Here is a 23250-nt window from a genome sequence, read left to right as displayed (position 1 = left end):
AGTAGAATATAAACCCAGTAGAGCTCTGAGATCTACTGACTCAGGTCAGATAGTTGAGCCCAGAGTTCAAACTAAACATGGTGAAGCAGCTTTTAGCTGTTATGCTGCACACAACTGGAACAAACTACCAGCAGAACTGTGATTCATTTTTAAATCCAGGTTAAAAACTCTTCTCTTCTCCTGAGCTTATGATTGAGCTCTTTTAAAGCTCTTTACATTTTAATCTTTCATTTGCACTCTATGTCCGTTTAATGATTTTAAAGCTAATCATTGTTTTATGCTGCAATCTTATATTTAATGCTCTATTCTAGCATTTTATTTCTCTCTCTTTCTATTTTTCTGTACTTTGTTTTTATTATTAGTGTGTGTGTGTGTGTGTGTGTGTGTGTGGGGGGGGGGGTTATTTGTATGTTTTAATGTTTCTCAAATTGCATGCTTTTCTGTTTTATGTAAAGCACATTGAGTTGCCATTGTGTATGAAATGCACTATATAAATAAAACTGCCTTGCCTTAAATGTTTGCACACTCCATGACATAAAAAGATGCATTTTTGTACAAATGAGTCTGAATCAGCCTCTTACATCCTGTCAGTGTGTCAGATCCACACAGTGGTTTTACCCTTTGCCCCATTACGGCCTTCACAGGGCTGTGAGCAGGCTGAGCACTCCCACAGGGGCCCGTCAGGTCCTGAGGGAGCCTATTAACCCATTATGTTCACCTCCAGAGCAGTGTTAAGGACAACAATCACATACGAGCTGGAGGCTGATCCACAGGAGGCTACAGCTGCTTAAAACAATCCCATATAGCCTGAAGCGCTGATCAGCACCATTCCCATGCCATGCCTTGCTCAAGGGCCACATGTGGAGAAGTAGAGTGATGGCTCAGAAGTGTAATATGTCTTCTTGGATTTATGTGTGATATTCTATCAAAGGAAAGTGGGGGAATAATGTGTATAATTGGCTGTAGCAGGATTTTATAAACGGTTAGGACATGTTTACTTGCTGGTTTGATTAAAGAACTGAACCATAAGAAAACTATTTAACTATTTTATCATAATTTCCAGACACATGCTTAAAAAGTGAACTGGTTTTATTCTTTCAAAATATTACAAAAATGTGAGCATATCAGTCAAGAAAGCAGGTCGGTTAAAACAAAGCAGATGTTGAAATATTGTTTATTAGACACTTTTTTATTTCTATTAATCACATTTAGCATCTGTGACCATTTCCTTTCAACCGTCAATTATATAAACCCACCAACTGGTTATGATATAGTTAAATCAGTTATATAAACCCATATACTCCAGCCTAAATTGAGCCTTTGAAAGTCCATTTGCAAATCTGATTTCAATAAAAAGTGATAGTTACACATAGTGACAGGTTCATATAAAATACAGAGGAAGTGACCTCAGTGTCATGGCATAGGCGAGATGATTGTTAATAATTCTTCTTTGTTTTAAAATTGTATTGAGAGGTTATCTGAATACTAGAAGTGAGGATGTAACTCGTAGAAATGAGTGGGGTTATATAAACTTACTCTAATAGCTCTACCCCCAATCATAATTTAGGTCAAACTCAGACAACAATTTGTTCCGCAGCCTTTAATTACTTGTTATTATGCAGTTATTATAATTATACCAGCTCACTACAGAATATATCTTAAGCGACAGAAATTAAAACAATTAACATGAAGATTTCATCTAATATAATGATAGCTGTTGTACAAGCATTAAATACAATACACCACAAAAAAAGATTTCTATTTATATATATCAGGGCCTTCAACATTTTGCAAACAAGCACATCTCTGGAAGGAATATTAGACAATAGAATAATTACCATAATCATGATTATTTTTCTCTGCATTTTAATTAGCCCTATGAAGCTCAATTAAGCTCTTCAGTACGAGCGCCTATTCAGTAAACAGCTGTCCACCTGTCTTCTCGTTCCTGGGAAAAGGCTGTGGAGCCTGTTCACGCCGAGGTACCATCACCAAATCGGGTGGGGGGTCAGATGAGGCCCCCGTAGGCTGCAAGGGGCCCTCGATATGAGAGGCGTTTAATGCCTCACTGAGGCAACCAAACAGGATGGGCATCGTTAAAGGTATGCTTGTAGCTTGCTTAGAAAAGTTAAAACTTAAATATGTAAATATAAAACTGATTAAAATAAATAGTTAATGATGTTAAATTGTAATTATAAGATGATGAATATGTGAAGGAGCCAGTGTTACTCTGATACGCTCTTATAAAAAATAATATTAATGCTGTGAACCAATGTTTGTTGTAATGTAATGTTTTTTTTGTTTTCTTACACTACAGTTCCCATCATGCCTTGGGTGATTCGTACAGTCGTAGTAATATCACGTTGCCATGGAATAACTGTGGCTTCAAATTTGTTCACATTGTGGTGAATCTGCACCATGGGAAATCATGCTGCATTAGCTGAAAGCACTTCCTGTTTGCACTGTTACCCTGGAAACAGACAATAATAAAAATGAATGACTTTAAGCAGTGAGGAAAAAGTCTGAATTTGATTTGATTGTGCGACAAAATTTAAAGTGTTTATATGATTTACGATAAGTAGATTGACAGAGGATTGCTGGATAAGTTGTAGTGATTCCAGCAGGATATCTGTGTCAGTGCTAATAATTAATCTGTGAATAAATTAGTGAGGGAATAATTTAGTAGCAGTTATTTAAACCAGTTTTTTCAATGCTTCATAGTATCTGCATGTTTCCTAAAGTTTGTGTCAGAGTGAATCCTGTGAAGTCTGACCACCTGACAATATAAGACAAAGGGAGCATGAGAGGTATAAGTTTATTTTAAAAGGTTTGTTGATGATGATGCATCCTCTCCTTCCTCCTCCTCCTCCTCCTCCTCCTCAGTGGTATTAATTACCCCTCATACGCAGGCCCCGAGGAGACCATATCTAACAAGGACACCCGCTTTCTTGGCTGTTTGATCCCCGAAAGTGAAACTGTGTTAATTACGCGGTGAGAGACAAACCCCATCTGGATTGGAGGCATTAACCCTTTCTGCTGTGATTGCAATACAGTCATTAAGCTTTTAAGAAAAAAAAAAAAGGACTAATGATGACCAACCTTCATCATAACAAGCAGAGACTTGATTGCACCGCCACTTCTGCCTCTCACCCACCTTTTTAAAAATTACTAAATCATTATAATATAATTTTTCATTGATTATTTCACTTTTCATTCACCCCTCATTATAACACATTATTACACAGTTTAATATTAAATACTAAATGAGACACAAACACACTTGAATGATTTATTTTTGCCATAAAATAATAATCCAATATTGTGTTTAAAAATACTTTCAGTTCACAGGATATTGTTTCAAGCAGTGACTGCAGCTACACATCTAAACATCTTTTAATGATTGTCTAAAAGATCCAACTCACAAATAATGTACAGTAATGTAAAATACATAACTAAACCAACAGTGACATTTCTATCCTAACTATTCAGAAAATCCCAAACCTAAGAGGTACCACATACATAAAAATATAATTATGCCTCTGCATTGTTTTGCATGAAAATCCTTTATTTAAAAAAAAAAGGTTATAACCCATTTTTCAATTTCTGTTTCCCAACAGTGACTCAGTTAGTATCGAATGCAGGTTTCTGGCTCCAGGAGAGTCTGTTTGTCTTTGGTTTGAACTGGCTGCTGAAATTAAATTCTGTAACCATGTCTTGGCCTGGTTTAGGGGACAATTAGACACCATCTTTCATCAAATAGACACATCATTTCCCACTGCACCCTTTTCACAGGCCTGTAGCACTGAGTAACGTAGCTCTAGATCTACCTCTAGTGGTCAATGCTGTCAATAACCTGTGAAAAGGTGTTATCTCTTTTTTTTTGATCTGTAAAAACTGATATTTGACAGCTGATTGTCAACATTAGGGCAGATGGGAGTACATTATTCTTCTTTTTTTTTTACAACCTACAGAGTGAAGTCTCAAGTGCTAGGGTGTTAAAACCTCAGAGTGTGTGTGGTGTGTGGTGTGTGTGTGTGATTGTGCCTGTTTGTCTTGTGTGTGATTAACAGTTGAGCTTCTCAGACTCCTCCGTTCTCACTGTGGTCAACTGTTCATCGTGACTCTCTTCTTCTCCAGGCACCTGTTAGACAGACAGACAGACAGACAGCGAATAAGATAATTGAGTTTTCACATTTTCATGACCTCATCTGGTCTCAAACATCCTTCAATTTAACCAGATTAAACAGTCTAATTGTTGCTTTTCAAGGTGCTCACTAATAGCTGCTTCCTGGTTTTATATCATTAATTTTCTCTAAATGCCAACATCCTCTACTTCTCTCTGAAGCGTTGCATGTGCTGTGCATTCATCCTTTGTTCCCACTTTCAGATGTTTATTAAAAAAGATGCAACTGATAATGATTAAATTTGCGTTAAGGGTGGAAAACAGCAGCACTCAGTTCAACACTGACATCAAATAACGTATTACTGAATGTCATTTTTTGCAAGCAGAGGACACACAATCAATCAAAAAGACAAATGGGGGGGGGGGGGGGGATCAGAACAAAGCTATTTCAAGGGGATGTGAAAATATTTTCTCAGCGTGCTTAAACATACATTTGCCCTTCATTCATCTTTAATTTCCTATACTGTGGCATTTATTAATACATCATTTAAAAACTGGATCAAATCTACATTCTTTCATTTTCTTTCTAACATAAATGTGCACCTCTAAACATTTACCTTTAATGTTTAATTGGTACTGTAGTGCATATATAAACAAAAGCACATTTAATAACCACAGACCACGCTGCATATTGCATTGTGGGATTGAATGGGAAATTTAAATTACGTCATCCCCGAAGTTGAAAAGGTCTGACATCATCCAGGAGGGCCTGTGTTCCCTGCATCCACCTGGCTGATCACATCATGTGGTGGTAAATTTGCTCCACCTGGTGGTCAAACGGCAGTACTGCCCCATCTGACAGTGTTCAGCCATTAAAGTCACTGACACTCAACTGTTGGTGTGACGCTGCCATCTTGTGGCCGTCAGACTAAATGACTCAGTCCTGGAAAGACCATTTGCGGGACTTCATATACTTCATCTTTTTACTCTTTACTTCAGTTTGAACGGTTTAGTGTAAGACCATGTAAGGCACAAGTTTAATAAAAATACCCTAATAAACTGGCTTTTAACCTGTAAACAGTTTTTTGTCCTCTTTGTCCTTTTGTCCTTTTTTTTGTCCTTTTATTTTATGTCTTTTTTACTTTGTTCCATATTTTTGGTGTTCTCTGTAAGCGTCATTGAGCACTTGTAAAAGCGCGTTATAAATAAAATGTATTATTATTATTATTATTATTATTATTATAGTAGGTAGTTTGGTCATAATTATAGGAAGCAGAGGGCCTTTCCTTGATTGATCGACTCTTTTTAAAACTGAAAATATTAAGTCAGCACTGATTTATTGTTGGAAATCTTATACTCCACATGCCTGAAGACACATTTCACATTTTTGCTGCTGTGTTCTGACTAAAGGCTGTCTTTTATTTGAATTAGTTAATTGCCCTAACAGGAGCATTGGCTTCATTTTCAAGCTAACTTCTTGCGAAACAGTAGGAAACCATTTACAAATTACCTCAACATAAGGTGTTACTGTCTCGTTTCACTAAACTCACCTCCCAGTAGACGCTGTCCTCAAAGCAGATGGTGTCAGGAGGAGCACCGAAGATGGGCAGCTTCAAAATGAACCCTGACAAAAGAAAAGAGGTGCTGTTATTTGTAATGTGCACATTGACAAAAAGCAGGATATGTGTCTTATAAAAACAATACACATTTAATGCATATTTCCTTTTTATATTAGAGGAATTTATATATAAGTGTATGAGGCTTTTAAGTTGCCAGTTAAAGATTAAACAAAATACTCTGCAGGCTGGTCTTTGAAAGAGTTGATTTTACACTACGTAGCTTGACACGTTACCATATGTTGACAACATACTGTTTGTGGCTTGTTATATAAGAGCTCTGTTGACCTCTGTTTTTAGGATTTCCAATAATGAGTTAGCTGAAGTGAGAATATCTGTTCAAAAACAGAAATCCAACCACCTGAGAGAGCTAATTATTGAACCAGTCATTGGTGTTTATTATTAACCCAGTAGGCAATTGCATGGTCATTATATGATAAAAGGCATTCAAAATCTCATTTTTTTCCTCTTTAATCAGGCATCAAGTACTTTTTTGGTGAGTTTACAGTTCAAAATACATCTATGTTGTTTTAACAGCATCTCCTGGACTATATTTCAGTCTGGTTTCATGACCTGCTTCACACTGAAATGCCTCTGAAACAACAGTCAGATGTGTCCAGTCTAACCCTAACCCTAACCCTAACTCAGTCTAACCCTAACCCAGTCTAACCCTAACCCTAACTCAGTCTAACCCTAACCCTAACTCAGTCTAACCCTAACCCTAACTCGGTCTAACCCTAACCCTAGCCCTAACTCAGCTTTATAAAACAGTCCTACTACACGCTCAGTTTGCTGTCATATATCAGAATGAATGAGGAAGACATTAGACCTAGTCATTGGTGTTTATTATTAAACCAGTAGGCAATTGCATGGTCATTATATGATAAAAGGCATTTCTTGGACTATATTTCAGTCTGGTTTCATGACCTGCTTCACATTGAAATGCCTCTGAAACAACAGTCAAATATGTCCTAACTCAGCCTAACCCTAGCTCTAACCCAGTCTAACCCTAACTCAGTCTAACCATAACCCTAACTAAGTCTAACCCTAACCCTGACCCTAACTCAGTCTAACCCTAACCCTAACCCAGCTTTGTAAAACAGTCCTACTACACCTTCAGTTTGCTGTCATATATCAGAATAAATGAGGAAGACGTTAGACCTACCAACGATAAGTCCTCCCAGCAGAGCCATGCCCAGGGTGACAGCCAGAGAAATGGCCTGTCGTACACCCTGGAAAGATGCTTCAATGTCTCCGCTCGCCACATCAGGGAATACGTCTTCCAAACTGAAATACACAGCGAAGAGAAACAACACTTGTGACACTTGACTATGAATGATCTAAATTACTAATCATATAAAAATGAAAAGGAGGCATGATGAGTTTCAGCTGGATGCCACATCCAGTACACAAGCTGATTACACCACAGATTTATTGTCTTTAGCAGGTCGTTGCATGCTGTCTGTGCATTAAATGAGGAATTTGAGAGAAGCCTGAGGAAAGCTGAGATCTGTCAGTGGAGTCAAAGTGATGTTATCGCTAATGAATACACTCCTGCAGTCAAACCCTCACTGACATTATCTTGGTGACTGAAAACTATGGTGGTGGTTTGTCCTGAATTTCCACATGTTTCCCAATCGGTCACCTGTTAACAGTCAAGATACAGCTTGTTGAAGCTATTTAACCTTCTCACTGCACACAGACTAGAGGCTAATATCACTGCTAATTCCTGTACAGTATTTACAGTGTGTAGTTAAAGCAGAGACATTAGTTGTCCCTTATTTGACTAAGCAAATATTTATTGAACATGCAGCTCCAATTTAAACAATGTTTTGCTTTTGCAGTTATATACATACACAAATTCAAACTTTGGTGTCATAATCTTGAGAAGCACTACTAAGAGCATGAGTGCATTTGGCAACAACAACATGAATAAAATATTTACCCCTTTCCATAAACGTCCTTGGTTGCAAATGCAGCAGTGACCGCTCCCACAATCGCCCCCAGGACGCCGGGCATGCCATGCAGATTGTGAACCCCGCAGGTGTCTTGGATTTTCAGCTTTTCCTCCAGAATGGGCTGCAAGGAAGAAAAAAAGGAGTTAAATGCAATATTAAAAGGGGCTATAATTCATTTGTTCTCTCTGTTTTATACAATTTGGGTGAATAGTTTTGTACACAGCAATTTACAGTTTCATGAACGCCAATATTTTTAAATAAAAGTGACTCTCAGCGGAAATCCAATCCCACATCACACCCACCTGCCTATATTCTCTTACAGTAGATATTTAAATGTGATATCAGGGCAGTGAGTGGTAGAAACAGGTTTTCCAGAAGTACTGTTGACATTTTCTGTTGATTTTTAACTGTTACCATTACATTATATTGTTATTAGATTGACTGTACTACTATTTGACTGTAGGCCAGAGGTGTCAAACTCATTTTCATTCAAGGGCCACAAACAGCCCAATTTGATCTAATGTGGGCCGGACCATTAAAAGGAAGGAAGGAAGGAAGGACAAAAGGAAGGGAGGAAGGAAGGAAGGAAGGAAGGAAGGAAGGAAGGCAGGGAGGGAGGGAGGGAGGGAGGAAGGAAGGAGGAAGGAAGGAAAGGAAGGATGGGAGGAAGGAAGGAAAAAAAGACAGGAAGGAAAGTGGGCTGAATTGGACCCCTCGGCGGGCCGGTTATGGCCCACGGGCCGCATGTTTGACACCCCTGCTGTAGGCACAATTGGATAACCCTGTGAACACTAATAGACATCGACAGTGCATCATATACAGATATTTCTTTTTACAGCATAGGTGAAAATTCATAGTTTAGTCAGGAGTGTTTTTTTTTTTTTGTCTTTTTCCTCTCTAATGTGTGCAGTATCTTCACCCACTCAAACATAAAATGAAACATGGTGAATCATCCTTACTTGGAGGTACTTGTAACCCAGAACAGAGATGACGCCAGCCAAGAAACCAACAATCATGGAGCCAAAAGGTGTCAGCATCATTTCACCAGCTGTTCCCGCTGCGACGCCACCAGCCAGGGCAGCATTTTGGATGTGGACCTGAGGAAGAGAATATTGTATCAAGACTTAACATACTACATTTTTTTACTTAATTTCATTTATGTAGTTTGCTGCATCAATTCCAGTAATATTCAAATTTGACTGAAATATCCAAGGAGGAGGATACTCTTGGTTGTGTAGAGGAGGCTTTGAACCTTTGTGTCGTCCTCCCGGGTCAAATTGACCCTGTTTGTTTTGACTCTTCCTTCCTTCCTTCCTTCCTTCCTTGCCTCTTTCTTTACTTCTTTCTATCTGTCCTTCCTTCCTCCCTCCCTCTTTTTCTTCCTCCCTCCCTACCGTCCTTCTTTTCTCCATCCTTCCTTCATTTCCTTCCTCCCTTCCTTTTTTCTTTTCCTCCTTCTTTCCATCCTTCTTTCCTCCTCCTTCTTTTCCTTCCTTCCTTCTTTCTCCTTCCTTCCTTTCTTCCTTCCTTCCTTCCTCCTCCTTCCTTTCCTTCCTTCCTTCCTCCTCCTTTCTTCCTTCTTTCCTTCTTACTTCCTCCCTCCCTTCCTTCCTTGACTTGAGGACAACAGGAGGGTGAAAAACATTTAGACTTTTATTTTTATATAAATAAACAGTTAATCTAATAAATAGTTGAAATGAAAATACTGGATACTTTTTCTTGCAGTAGCTACAGATAGCCAAAAAGCTTCACATTAAATCGTGCATGCTCCACATGAGTTGAAAGGTTCAAAGCGCAGTACGTTGCACTTTTGAACTCATCCAATGTCACAGATGGGCTCAGTCATAAGCTCAACAGACCACACCCACCTGTGATGTAGAGGGGTTTTGCACAATAGTACAACATGAGCAGCTACACAGTGCAATGTAGTGGTGGCCACCACTAGAGGGCAGCGCTAGTAGGACTTTTAGCCTGGGTAGAGTTACCTCTTAACCCTCCTGTCATCCTCCCGGGTCAAATTGACCCCATCTCTCTTTGACTGTTCCTTCTTTCCTTCCTTCCTCCCTCTTTCTTTAATTTTCCCTTTGTTCTTCCCCTCCTTCCATACTTCTTTCCTCATTTCCTTCCATCCTTCCTTCCTCCCTCCTTTCCTTCCTTCCTCCCTCTTTTCCTTCCTTCCTCCCTTCCTTCTCTCCTTACTTCCTTCCTCTTTTCCTACCTCCCTAACTCCTTACGCCTTTCCTTCCTTCCTTCCTCATTTCCTCCTTACTCATTTCCTTCCTTCCTTCCTTCCCTCCTTCCTTCCTTCCTGCCCCCCTCCCTGCCTCCCTCCTTACTCATTTCCTTCCTTCCTCCCTTCCTTCCTTCCTTCCTTCCTTCCTTCCTTCCTCCCTTCCTCCTGTCCTTCCTTGACCTGAGGACAACAGGAGGGTTAAAGTATCGACACACAATCACATGACTACTTATATGTGACAGGGGTCTCTTGTATAGAATTAGCACCCAGCTCTGCAGTTTTCCACAACTTTATAAATAATGGTCCGCCTTTTAAGTCATATATCAACTTAGAGGTTGGTGATATGTCAGTGTTGTTTTCACGGCTTGTTTCTACTGCCCCCAAGTGGACAAAATGTCAGTTATTGTGAGTTTAAACCTCAATGCACTGAGCAAAAGACCCATGCATGAAGCTCTGTGCTCTTGTTAAAAAGCTGCTAATAAATGTCTGCTAAGTTAGCTACTGTAGCTGGCCATCAGTGGAATAATATATTTCGCATTGCATCGATTCAATCAATCAATCGTTTCAGTGTACAATCCAGCATTTTATAGTACACATTTTGCACACATTAATTTAACTCTAAAACATACAAAGAATATTTTGGTTGATTTTTTTTTTACATATGCCATGCTCTGTATGCTCTCAAGTTTATTATTGTATGTTTATGATGTTTATTTTGTCTTCAATTTAATCACTAATTTGCACAGAAGCGATTCTTGTGTGTTCAAATTAAATTATTTTGTCAGGATCATAACTTCTCTAAAAAGTAGAATTTATATTTTTATTTATATTGGTGCTCTGATGATGACAGAATGGACTGGCTGTTTAACTGTAATGGTTTTAAGTTGGCTAAATATGTAACTGAAGCCTGGAAAAAAGTGTAAGCCCATTTGGGCTGTGCACTTCTGGTGGAAGACACGTTAATAAAAAAATCAATCAATCAATCAATCAATCAATCAATCAATCAAAATATCTGTGCACAAAATGTTCCATCAGGTACTTAGAGAAGAGATGCACATATTACTCCATGAGCTTTCAAACCCAAATAACCACCAAGCTTGTGGAAGTGGATTTGTTTTCCCCTCTGGTGTCTTAAAAATCTGGAAGCATAAATGGATCTGACCAGCTGTAGAGGAGAGCTACAGAAAAATATGTCAGATTAGATTTTCTGATTAGACCAACATGAACTTTTCAAACAATAAGTATGTTTGGAGCATGCTGTGCCCTTTTTCACACCACGTGGAGTTGATTAGCTTGTCTTTACTATCAAAAGGCTAAATGGTATGTCTTCAGTCTTCTCCTTTGTCAGGTTACTGCATTGCATCACTGTTCGGTTTGATTACTATCTATGCAGGAATGCCTCATCTTGATTTTAGCATGATTTACTGTTGACAGCTCAGCATGTCAGGGCTGATACAATGTTTGATTTCCATTAGCCTCCATGTGACTTAGCCAATTTTTGTTGGGTGTGTATCTTCAGGTGACACATCGGCGTCAGCTTTTTATCTGAGTGACTGTGTCATGAGTTGACAGGCGGTCAACAGAGTGAATCCTTTCTAGCTCATTCCCTTGGGTTGCTGTCTTTACTCCTGTCAGGGCGCAGTGCTTTGACCTCTTCACCTCTCTGAATATTTAGTGTATTTATGTTTAAGGTGAACTAGGAGCTCAATTATCTTCTATTTCTACAGAATCTAGATAAAAATATAAATGTGCATGCTTAATGGAAATTGTAGCTTAATTACTTTAACCTGGATTTTATTTTTTATAACATTATGGTATAGTTTAGTAATATTCTTAAACTTAAAGATTCAACACTTGATTTAATATCAGAAAGCACAATTAAACCTTTGTGTCAGCCTCCCGGATCAAATTGACCCCGTCTGTTTTGACTGTTCCTCCACCCCCCTTTCTTCCCTCCTTCTTTCCTTCCCTCCCTCCATCATACCTTCCTTCCTTCCCTCCCTCCCTCATTCCTTCCTTCCTTTCCTTCCTCTCTTCCTTCTTTCCTCCCTCCCTCCCTCCTTCTCTCTTTCTTTCCTTCCTTCCTTCCTCCCTTCCTTCCTTCCTTCCTCCCTTCCTCTTTTCATGCCTCCCTCCTTTCCTTCCTTCCTCCTTCCTTCCTTCCTTCCTTCCTTTCCTTCCTTCTTCCTCCCTTCCTCTTTTCATGCCTCCCTCCCTCCTTCCTTCCTCCCTCCTTTCCTCCCTCCTCCCTCCTTTCTTCCTTCCTTCCTTCCTTCCTTCCTCCCTTCCTACAACAGGACGGTTAATTCAGGAATGTTTACCCAGAATGACCCTGTGTCCTTACCATGTCCAGTTTTCCTTCGTGGGCGGTGATAGCAGACATGCCGTAGGTGGCCAGAGTACAAGCTGCCAGGGAGTAGTAGGTGTTCATGGCAGTGCGGTGCTGGTCGTCTCCATGAGCTGTGATGGCAGAGTTGAAGCTGGGCCAGAACATCCACAGGTAGATGGTACCTAAGTGGAGATACAACAGGAAGAAGGAAGGATTATTGAGATTAATGTTGCATAGCCTCAAACAGCAGTGAGGCGCAATTGTAAACTCCATCATATTTGTCAGCCAGTCTGTGAGGTTTCATATCAGGAGGGGAAACAGAGACGGGAAAAAAGACAACAACCAATATTTCATTCTCTCACGGCCGTGACATGCAATGTTTTAAATGTGTTTTCAACGAGAAGCTCATGTCAACAGAGCGTGTAGCAATCACTATATGGCAGCATTAGTAAGAATTTTTAGCCTGCATGGGTGTAGTTACTCTTTTAACCTATGTGTCGGCCTTCCCGATCAAATTGACCCCGTCTGTTTTGACTGTTCTTTCTTTCTTTCCCTCCCCCCTTCCTTCCTTCTTTACTCCCTTCCTTCCTTTCCTTCCTTCCTTTCTTTCTTTCCTCCCTCCCTTACTTCCTTCCCTCCTTTCTTCCTTTCCTCCCTCCCTTCCTTCCTTCCCTTCCTTCCTTCCCTCCCTCCTTCCTACCTTCTTCCCTCCCTCCCTCCCTCCCTCCTACCTTCCTTCCTCCCTCCTTTCCTTCCTTTCTTCCTTCCCTCATTCCTCCCTGCCTTCCATCCTTCCCTCCTTCCTTCCTTCTTTTCTCCCTCCTTCCTTCCTACCTTCCCTCCCTCCTTCCTCCCTCATTCATTCTTTCTCCCTTCCTTCCTCCTTTTCTTCCTTCTTTCTCCCTTCCCTCCTTGACTCGAGGACAACAGGAGGGTTAAGTGAAAAAATAATGTACTCTTCTAGACAGTAAATGTTTTTTTTTTTGTTTGACAGAGGAAGCTCCTGCATTGGGAGAAGTTTACCGATCATGGCGAACAGGTCAGAGTGGTAGACTGAGCTGTTCTTGTGTTTGCTCTTGTCCAGGTTCGGCCGGTACAGGACTCGGGTCACCATCAGGCCGAAGTAGGCTCCAAATGTATGGATGGTCATGGAACCACCAGCATCCCTGGCCTGAAAGAATCAGTTCAGATGAAATGTTATAAGACTTTTCATCTAATAGTAGAGTTGATGAACAGATGGATGTAAATATAGACCAAAATGTACTGTACTGTTTTGTATCTTCTTAGAGTCAGTAACTCACCCCCAGAGCAGTCAGCAGAATGAACTCATTAACAGCAAATAGCACAACCTCAAACAACGCCATAACCAGCAGCTGGACCGGACTGGTTTTACCCAAAACAGCTCCAAATGAGATCAGAACAGAACCAGTGCAGAAGTCAGCGTTGATCATACTGAAGAAGACATAGTTTGAGAAGAGACATTACTCCATTAACTTGTGCAGGGCATAGACAAGATAATAAAAGCACTCTACTGTACAATGTAGTTTTTAACGATTTTCTCTCAGAGGTGCTGCTTCAACTCAGTGGTTCATTTTGTGTACCTGTATGTGTGGCAATTCATAAATGTTTGTTTACCTTTCCACCCCAATGTGGATCTTGCCTCCATGCATTCCATGGAAGAAACCCTGCATGAGTGTGGCCCACTGCAGAGCAAAAGCTGCGATCAGGAAGTTGAAGCCCACGCTGCTGAAGCCGTAACGCTGCAGGAAGGTCATAAGGAAGCCGAAACCAATGAAGATCATCACGTGCACGTCTTGGAAACCTGCACATGGGAGAAAAAACAGATTGATGATTATGGAGCCAAAATCAACCCAGATTGCTGGAGGGTTCGCAGCACACTGACCAAAACATGAAAGATTAGAGACTTTTTAGTTTTTCTATAAATCAAAATCATACAGTAAACATTCAATGTGTAGGTGAAGGATCAATTCTGGGCCCACTACCTTAAATTTATACTTTTACTACTTAAAATTACTTTTATTGTGTTGCCGCCAGGGAATTTCAACTTTCTACCACTGTCGCTTCACAGCAAGAAGGTCTTGGGTCGATACCTGACTAGAGCTAGGCCTCTCTGTGTGGAGTTTGTGTCTTCCAGGTTAGGGCTGGGCAATATATCGATATTATATCGATATCGTGATATGAGACTAGATATCGTCTTAGATTTAGGATATCGTAATATAGTGATATGTCATTGTGTTGTCTTTTCCTGCTTTTAAATGCTGCATCACTGTAAAAATGTGTAAATTTCTGAACTTACCAGACTGTTCTAGCTGTTTGGTTATTTATTTTTTACCAACTTTGTCATTATAACAACATTACTAATGATTATTTATCAAACATTTCAAAGTATAAATATTTTGTGAAAGCATCAAGAGTCATCTCTACATTATCGTTGCAATATCGATATCGAGGTATTTGGTCAAATATATGGTGATACTTGATTTTGTCCATATCGCCCAGCCCTATTCCAGGTTTAATCCCATTGTCAAATAGGCCTACAGGTACCAGAGTTAGGATGGGTTAAATGCAGAGACTGAATGTCTGTCTGTCTGTACAACTGTCTGTGTGACAAATAAAGAACCTTCATCTATCTATGAGCCCTATTTTCTATTTTGAAAACAATATCAGTAAAAATCCTAGTAGCAAGTGCCAGCAGTCCTTCATTGAAGACTCCAGTCATTTAGCTCAATCTCAAATCTGCTCTTCAACAGCCTCTATCAACAGAAATACCCAGTCACTGCAGATAAGTGTGTCACTTGAGGGCTTTGTCATGAAAAACAGGCATTCTCTGTGAATGGGCACAGTTACATAAGCTTTGGCTAATGGGGACTTGAGGTTCAGTTGTTACTCAGGCCTTTATAGTGTGACTGTGAAACTTTAAAGTTATCACACAACTCTGTGTTTTCATATAATTATGCAAAATGGTTACGAGTCCATTTTAAATTTGAACTCTCTCAACTTGGACCCCATTGCCTTCCTCCCTTATTGACTTGCTTCACGTAGATAGAGAGCACTCCTTTCTAATGCTCCCTATTTTTCCCATAGTGCCACACACAATATAACACTGTGCCTTGGCTGCTGTCACCATGGTGACCGTTAATTGGCATGGCTGTACGGAGGTGTTGCCAGTGTCCCCGTTAGCCTTTTGGCCCAGATACACACAGTGACATCCAGGAGTACACAACACAAATCAAAGCAATGAAAGGCTCTGTTGGGAAGCACCAGTCTCTTATTGTCATCAGATTTCTGTTGAAGGTATAATAACAGTTTTTGTCTTGTGTTTTCTTTAAATGTCACCAGACCCAGAAATCCCACGAAACGTCAAAGGTTGAGATTTTCCCTCAATTATTTAATTCCTGTTGGGGAGCCAAGAATCTGTAAGATCATTTAGACCATTATGTGACACTAAAAGTCTCTAACTCTGGTTTCTTTAAAGGGTAAGTTCACCTAAAACAAATTTAGACATAGGGTGAACATCGTCTTACATGAAAAAATTTATTTCATGTTTTGAATTGTAGACACCTCAACAGGAAACCCCTGACCTCTTAGACCAGTGGTTCTCAAATGGGGGTATTAGTTCCCCTGGAGGTACTTGAAGGCACTCCAGGGGGTACATGAGATTTAGCATAGCATCAATTCAAAAATCCTTTAAAATGAAATGTTTATTTATCAACAATTGAGTTCATGAATTCAGTTTAAAAACATATCTTTATTATAATCCTAAAAGAGGTTGAATATTAGTTTTAAGTGCACTGATCTTTATTTATAACTAAGTTAATTATTTATTTTTTCTTCTTTAGTTATTTTGATATCTTTTTATTTCCAAATGTTTTGCACAGTTACAAAATCAGACACTGATGACAAAGTGTTTCATTTTTTCAACCAAATATGCTTAAAAAAGGTTGAGAACCACTGAAAATACATTTAGACAATAAATATGATTTCTTTTTTTTTCTTTTTTTGGTGATATGGAACATCGTCTTACACATGATACACCTCAATAGGAAAGTTGCTGTAAGGATCAAACCCCCGACCTCTTAGACAACCACAGAACAGACTGCTGTTTTCACCTTCACATGATCTTTTGCACAAGAATGAGATTTGTCGGCATATTTCCACCAGACATACCATCCTTATCTTACAGGAACGTATACAACAGACAATACATTGACTTTAAGACCACCAACACATGATGGATTTACAAGCTACACATGATCCTGCTTCAGACAAAAAGAAGAAAAACATGCCAGGTGTATACATGCTCTGTAGAGCGTGAAGGTGAAGGTGTTTATTGGAGGTTTTTCAGGCGTACAATGTGGATGTTGGATGTGTTCGCACGCACAGCAGTGAAACATGAAGGTGATATTCTGTTTCAGCTCCTGTGACAATGAAGGTGTGAAGTTAAAGATTATCTGAAACCACTCAATTAAACGCACCTTCGCTCCCTGCCCTTATTTTTCTAACCTGAGAGAGTCACCTTCTGTTGTTTGAAATGCAGCAGTGCTACAGAGACAGCTATCTGTTTGTTCAAACACTGAAAAAACCCTCCAGTTACATGGCCCCTGCTTTGAAATACAGACCTTTGAACATTGATCTTTGTGCATGTTTGAAGGCTTATAATTCAGCAACAACAGGGGCTGCAGACATAGAGAGCTCTTGGCCTCAGCTATCATGTGAGAATAGTAAATAATTGGGAGAAAATATTGATAAAATATGGTTTTAAATTTTTTTTCACAGATTTAACAATTAGATATTTAAAATTTGACGACACAAATGTGTTTACGATCTTCTGATCACTGTACTCTCAATTCAGTATTTACAACTTCCAATTCTGGGAAAAACCTATTTTCCACCTATTATATAACTATAACTACAATTCCCTAGAGCAGCACTTTTGTTAGTTTGTGGGATGTAGTAGATTCTACCCCGCCCATATTTTCTCTTTCATTCAGAAATATGTCACTCTGACAAAGCTAAAGATCCTCTCTCTGCTAGTTTAGTCTGACTTTTAAATCTTTAAAAGTCGATCATCATACTCAGGCGGGGAGCTCCGGTCCTCTGAAATGAAGCCAACGCGGAAGTAACTTAGAACTGCATTCTATCAAAAGGCCACCAGGGGGCGACCGTCTCTATACAAGTCAATGGAGAATTCACCAACTTCTCACTTGATATCTAACCTCAGTAAACGTTTTCAAAATGTGTTTATGGTCTCAATCGCTAGTTTAAAGCCTTCTTCAATGCAGTATGATGTTCATTTGGGACATTTTGGCCTCCCTGATTTTATATTTGACGATAAAGCAGGGTATGCATTAGGGCGTGGCTACGTCCTGATTGACAGGTTGATTGCCCAATTTCCTCGAGATCCAGCCCTCGCAACCATAGCAACCCCCCAACTCCGTCCATGGCTCCACCCATGGCCCCTGCCTCATGCCCATATAAGTAGAAGCCATGTTTTTATTTTTCCCAGTATGCACCTGAAATTTTCAAGATGGCGCTGCCTAGATTTGAAACTATTGGCTTCCGAGCAGCAGTCCACAAACCAATGACGTCACCCATGTTTTAAGAAAAGTTGCATCACTTCCTGCTTTGGCATTAAACAGAAACAAACACTTATACGACACGCTTATGTTCAAGTGGTACTGCCCTCTAGTGGTCGTAGTAATTATGACGGGAGTGTTAAACATGGCTTTGTTGCTTTAAACTGTGACCATAAAAAAAATGTTATCTTTCGACAGCGACTTATAACAGTTTTTGAAAGTCATTCTCCTAATATGGGCATCACATCACACAACACGTCTATGTTCTAAAGCACATGGGGAGGTTTTTTTTACATATTTTTGTTAATCAAAACAGTTTTAAGAGGACATTCAGGGAGTTTCGTATTAAATATTCTTTCCCATAGTTATTGTCAGAGGTCATGTCATACTTTGATACACAGCAGTGGGAGGGTGTTTGCTCAAAGGCACATAAACAATCAATCAAATACAGAGCAAAGAAGACTGCTATCCCCTGTGCTGTACATGAAGAGTTTAATCCGAAAGCTGTGTGAGAAAGCTTAAATATTAAAACAAATGAACTGACAAAAGCTATCACATTTCAGGTAATGAGTAGGTCACATCCTCTTCCTTTTAAAAGTTCAAGTTATTCAAACAAGTCTTTCTAGTATCTGACAAATCAGGTCATGTTTGAAGCTTTGATGGGAAATTGAATTTCATGTTTGAGGGTTCCTCTTAACTCGTAAAATCAGTCATAGCTGTCATATTAAAAGCTTTAGGAATAATGCCAGCTCCTGTTTCAATATGTGTGGGTATGATAAGGTCACATTTTTGGCTTTTATTGTAATAGTTATACAGGTAAATTAGTGCTAGTTACAAAAATAGCAAACATGTGTGCACCTTATGATTGAGCTCTTTTAAAGCACTTTACATTTTAATCTTTCATTTGCACTCTATGTCCTTTTAATGATTTTAAAGCAAATCATTATTTTATGCTGCAATCTTATATTTAATGCTCTATAGCATTTTATTTCTTTCTTCCTATTTTTATTATTAGTGTGGGGGGTGGGGGGTTAATTGTATGTTTTAATGTTTCTCAAATTACATGTTTTTCTGTTTTATGTAAAGCACACTGAGTTGCCATTGTGTATGAAATGTGCTATAAAAATAAAACTGCCATGCCTTGCCTTATATTTATTCACTTGTTTTTTTCAGTAATCTATTTTTTAATTTAATACATTTAATAGGTTCATTTTTCTGTTTTTAGTGGAGAATTTGGATCCTCAAACTGAGTAGAGAATGAGTAAATGGTCAAATTCAATCATGGTAAATTGCCACAGAATATTAGCTATTAGCAGTCTAACAGTACTAGTACATATGTTACCTGCAAAACCCTACAGGTTATTTTAATAGCAGCGTAAAATCAGTCATAGCTGTCATATTAAAAGCTTAAGGAATAATGCTAGCTCCTGTTTCAATATATCTTTCTGTGCCGATGTGTGGTTCTGATAAGGTCACATTTTCCCTTCTCTTTTTTTGGCACCTTAAATTTATTCACTTGTTTTTTCAGTCATTTATTTCGAAATTTAATCCATTAAATAGGTTCCTTTTTCTGTTTTTAGTGAAGAGTTTGGATCCTCAAACTGAGTAAATGGTCAAATTCAATCATGTTAAGTTGCCACAGAATACTAGTCAGTCTAACAGTACTAGTACGTGTGTTTGCCTGCAAGCCCTGCAGGTTATTTTAATAGCAGCGTCAGTTTAGATCCTACTTTAAGGTAAACTGTTCAGTGACAGATAAGAAGAAGGTGGGGATAACTGCCTGCAGAAGGAAAGTTGTACGTTGGAGATTTAAGATAATGTTAAGTAAGATGTAAGATGAGAGCAATCATCTCTCAACATTCTCATCATTCTTTACTCGGCCTCAGGACTCTACATTCTACACCTGAGAGACCGAGCGATAGAGATAAAGAAAGAGAGAGACAGAGAGACAGAGAGGAGGACACCCAGGTAAAACCTCTAATAGTGATAGACAGGTTAAGACATGCCCACTAGCCCTTTTCCATGGTAATGAAGGTGTATTTGTTAAGGTGGAACTGTGAGAAGATACGTGACTCTAGATTAAATAAACATAAGTAAACACATCCTGTTTCAATGTTTTTCAGTATTTAACCGAGACTGTGTTCTTTCTCTTCTCTCATCCATTTTCCTAAATAAAACCATTAGAAAAGGTTATTCATGCAAGCAAATAAGGTCATTGTAAGTGAACATATGTTGATTAAAAAAAGGTATTTAATTAAAGGAGACTGCATTGCTTCTCTTACTTTCATTGATGATGATTTGCAGCATCCTTGTGCATTCAACTACACTGAATGCCTTTTTAAGTAAGAATATATTACCTCAAGGATTTTTAATAGACAGTGTTAAATTGAGGCATGAACTTGAAACTCTAGCAACATATTCACACTGTATTTATTACCATTCTACTGAGAAGCTGAAATTAGTCTGTGCTAAAAAACAACTTTGTGTGTCGTAAGCGTCAATGGATAAATTAGAAATTAGTTTAATAAAACCAGTAATGAGCATCTCACAAACTGTAAACAGTGGCCTGTATTTCCCCTCCAGCCTGTGAAGGAAAAAAAAGGCTTTTTTGTGTACACCATCAATCCATGTAAATCAGGCAATTAATGATGAGAGAGATTATTGGATCTGCCTCTATGAGACAGCAGCCGACTGGAAGACAGCTCTGTGAATTGTTCACTCAGAGAGAAAAGGACTTGTCCAATTAGGGGGAAACAGAGAGCTGCTCATCCTTTTTTATACAGAAAAACAACTTTTTTACCAACTAGCTAACAGTGTTAACCGTTGGAATACTTACAAGTCTTTAAAAATCACAGAGGAAGCATGTAACAGAGGGTAAGATGTCAGTGTTAAACATCATTAGACAGAGAGATTACTGAAATGATACAAATAAACAATGAAACAAATATGCACTACCAACAATGGCTCAAACAAAGCATGCTGTTGCCTAAAGGATTTAACTGTGACTGTGCGTGAAAAATGGGGTTCAAAGATCAGCTGTTGATTTTTACCTGAGAAATCAGAAAGAAGGAATGTCTCAATAGTTTTTTTGCACTACAGCTTAAAAGCATTTTAAATTAAATTCAGACGTTTAAAGTTGTATTTATAATTGTTGGCTTGATTTTGTTCTGCAATTCCCTGCATGTCCCCAAAAAAGCGGGTAAAGGCAGAGTTGCATCATGGGAATTGTAGTTCACCTCTTTTCTCTCCAATAAAATTGAGTTTGATCTTCATAAATGTGACAAAATGTTGGATCTGTTTCCATGAGATCAATGAAATGCTTCAATTCTAACTGTTAAAGTATCACACATGCAGCAACACCAGTTTGTAAGACATTAACATACAACATTTGTCTCAATAGTTTTTGCACTACAGCTTAAAAGCATTTGTACTTAAATTCAGACTTTTAAAGTTGTATTTATAATTGTTTGCTTGATTTTGATCTGCAATACCCTGCATGCTCCAAAAAAGAGGGTAAAGGCAGAGTTGCATCATGGGAATTGTAGTTCTCCTCTTTTCTCTCCAATAAAATTGAGTTAGATCTTCATAAATGTTGGATCTGTTTGCATGTGATCAATGAAATGCTTCAATTATAACTGTTAAAGTATCACATATGCAGCAACACCAGTTTGTAAGATATTAACATGCAAAATTTGCAGCTGTTATTATTATTACAGAGCCCATTCCCATCATGTGGAGTGTAATGTAAGCACTTTTATCACTGGTTCTTGAGAAACCTTAAATGCATTGATCTAGAAGTCACATATTAGTGTTTGGGGTCAAAGAATCTTGACCCTTGACCCTCGCTATAACTTCTGACCCTCTCCCTGAATTTTCCACACATCATCTACAGGACACTCACTTGCATAGCGGTAGTAGAAGTCGTTATCATAGTCAGGGTGGGTTTGGTTATGCCATTCCTTTGCATCTGTCTCGTGGTCGTATTGCACCAGCACACCGAAGAGGATGATGAGGATGATCTCCAGGACGAAGCAGATGATCGGCAGCTTCAGCCGCATGTTGGTGGCTGCGTCTGTCATGTTGCTCTTTCCAGTGAGAGGAAGAGGAGAAACTTAATGAGGCAACTTCTTTTTGGAGTTTTGGGGATGAAAAGGATAAAGGATCCAGCACAGAAAGTTAAACTCTGTCTCTCTCTCACACACACATGGGGGTTTCCTCAGTGCAGAGACGAGAGGCTAGTGTGTGTGTGTGTGAGTGTGTGTGTGAGAGGGTGAGAAGGAGAAGCTCCCAGACAAACACATGAGCTGGTCTTACATGTGTGTTTTTGCTCTGCTGGGTCACACCTACCGGACCTGCCTCCTGCGTGAATGAGGCAGGGTCAACTCTTAGCTCCACCTCCCTACAACTGTACTTTTTAAGGTGGTATGAAGTTCTTGTTCTCACCTTGTCCACCTTATTCTCAGCCCCATGATGTTAGTGATTGTTATAGTAATGACTCACACAAGGAAACGTTTGAGACTTTTTAAAAATGTGCTTTATCTCTTTATTAATAAGAGTTAAATGAGAAGATGTATACCTATTCTTTTAGCTGGACCTTTCTTAATGTGACCCACAGTATATAAAAAAAGGAAATAAAATGCATCTTTTTAAACAAAAATTGGTGCAACTGACATTTTTGTATATGCAAATGTACAAAATTTAAAAAAGGCAAGGCAGTTTTATTTATATAGCACATTTCATACATAATGGCAACTCAATGTGCTTTACATAAAACAAACATTAAAAGTAAGAAACAAAAAATATAAAACAATGCAATTTTTAGGAATAAATATAAAACCCAAACATTAAAACATACAATTAAACCCTCCCACCCAACTAATAGTAATAAAAATATAAAAAATAAAAACAAAGTACAGAAAAATGGGAAGAATAGAGAATTAAATATAAGGTTGTAGCATATAATAGTGATTGGATTTGCTTTAAAATCATTTAAAAGGACATACAGTACAGTGCAAATGAAGAATTAACACAGCCTGTCACATAAGGAAAAGTTAATGTGCTTAATCTCTTTATTACCAAGAGTTAAATGAGAAGGTGTATACTTCTGTCATATTTGTCCACTAAATAGAAGAGTATTCAGCTCCCCATACATATAAGTGATTTGTTGTTTTAACCCTTACATTCTGTTTAGGGTCAAATTTGACCAATTTTTACACTTGAGAAATTTAAAAACACCATATACACATTTCTTTTATCTGGACTTTTCCTAATGTGACCCACAGTATATAAAAAGGGAAATAAAATGCATCTTTTTAAACTAAAATTGGTGTAACTTATACATATGTTTATATATGCAAACCCACAAAATTTTAAAAAAGACAATTCAAACATGTC

The 23250-nt window shown here is 38.6% G+C and overlaps 1 protein-coding gene across 1 annotated transcript; it reads right to left on the bottom strand.

The window, feature by feature from the left end:
- Positions 1-3276: 3276 nt before the first annotated feature.
- rhbg (Rh family B glycoprotein) lies at positions 3277-22158 on the bottom strand. The gene is made up of 10 exons (XM_053327253.1): positions 21758-22158; positions 13895-14081; positions 13561-13711; positions 13283-13430; positions 12275-12441; positions 8657-8794; positions 7685-7818; positions 6905-7026; positions 5674-5747; positions 3277-4141 (listed from the first exon to the last, which is right to left on the bottom strand). The coding sequence occupies exons 1-10, from the start codon at positions 21933-21935 to the stop codon at positions 4064-4066; spliced, it is 1377 nt and encodes a 458-aa protein (XP_053183228.1). The 5' UTR covers positions 21936-22158; the 3' UTR covers positions 3277-4063.
- Between the last annotated feature and the right edge of the window lie 1092 nt (positions 22159-23250).

Source organism: Scomber japonicus, chromosome 10 (assembly GCF_027409825.1).
Source record: "Scomber japonicus isolate fScoJap1 chromosome 10, fScoJap1.pri, whole genome shotgun sequence".
In the NCBI taxonomy this organism is placed as follows: Eukaryota; Metazoa; Chordata; class Actinopteri; order Scombriformes; family Scombridae; genus Scomber; species Scomber japonicus.
The sequence above is the reverse complement of the archived record's forward strand: the minus strand, read 5'-3'. Positions and strand labels throughout refer to the sequence as shown.

Excerpts from the sequence above, each read along its gene's own strand:
- rhbg (XM_053327253.1), bottom strand. The coding sequence starts at position 21,935 with ATGACAGACGCAGCCACCAACATGCGGCTGAAGCTGCCGATCATCTGC. Across the intron at positions 8,795-12,274 it reads ACGAAGGAAAACTGGACATG|GTCCACATCCAAAATGCTGC; the intron begins GTAAGGACACAG and ends TCTCTTCCTCAG. Across the intron at positions 4,142-5,673 it reads AGGACAGCGTCTACTGGGAG|GTGCCTGGAGAAGAAGAGAG; the intron begins GTGAGTTTAGTG and ends TCTGTCTAACAG.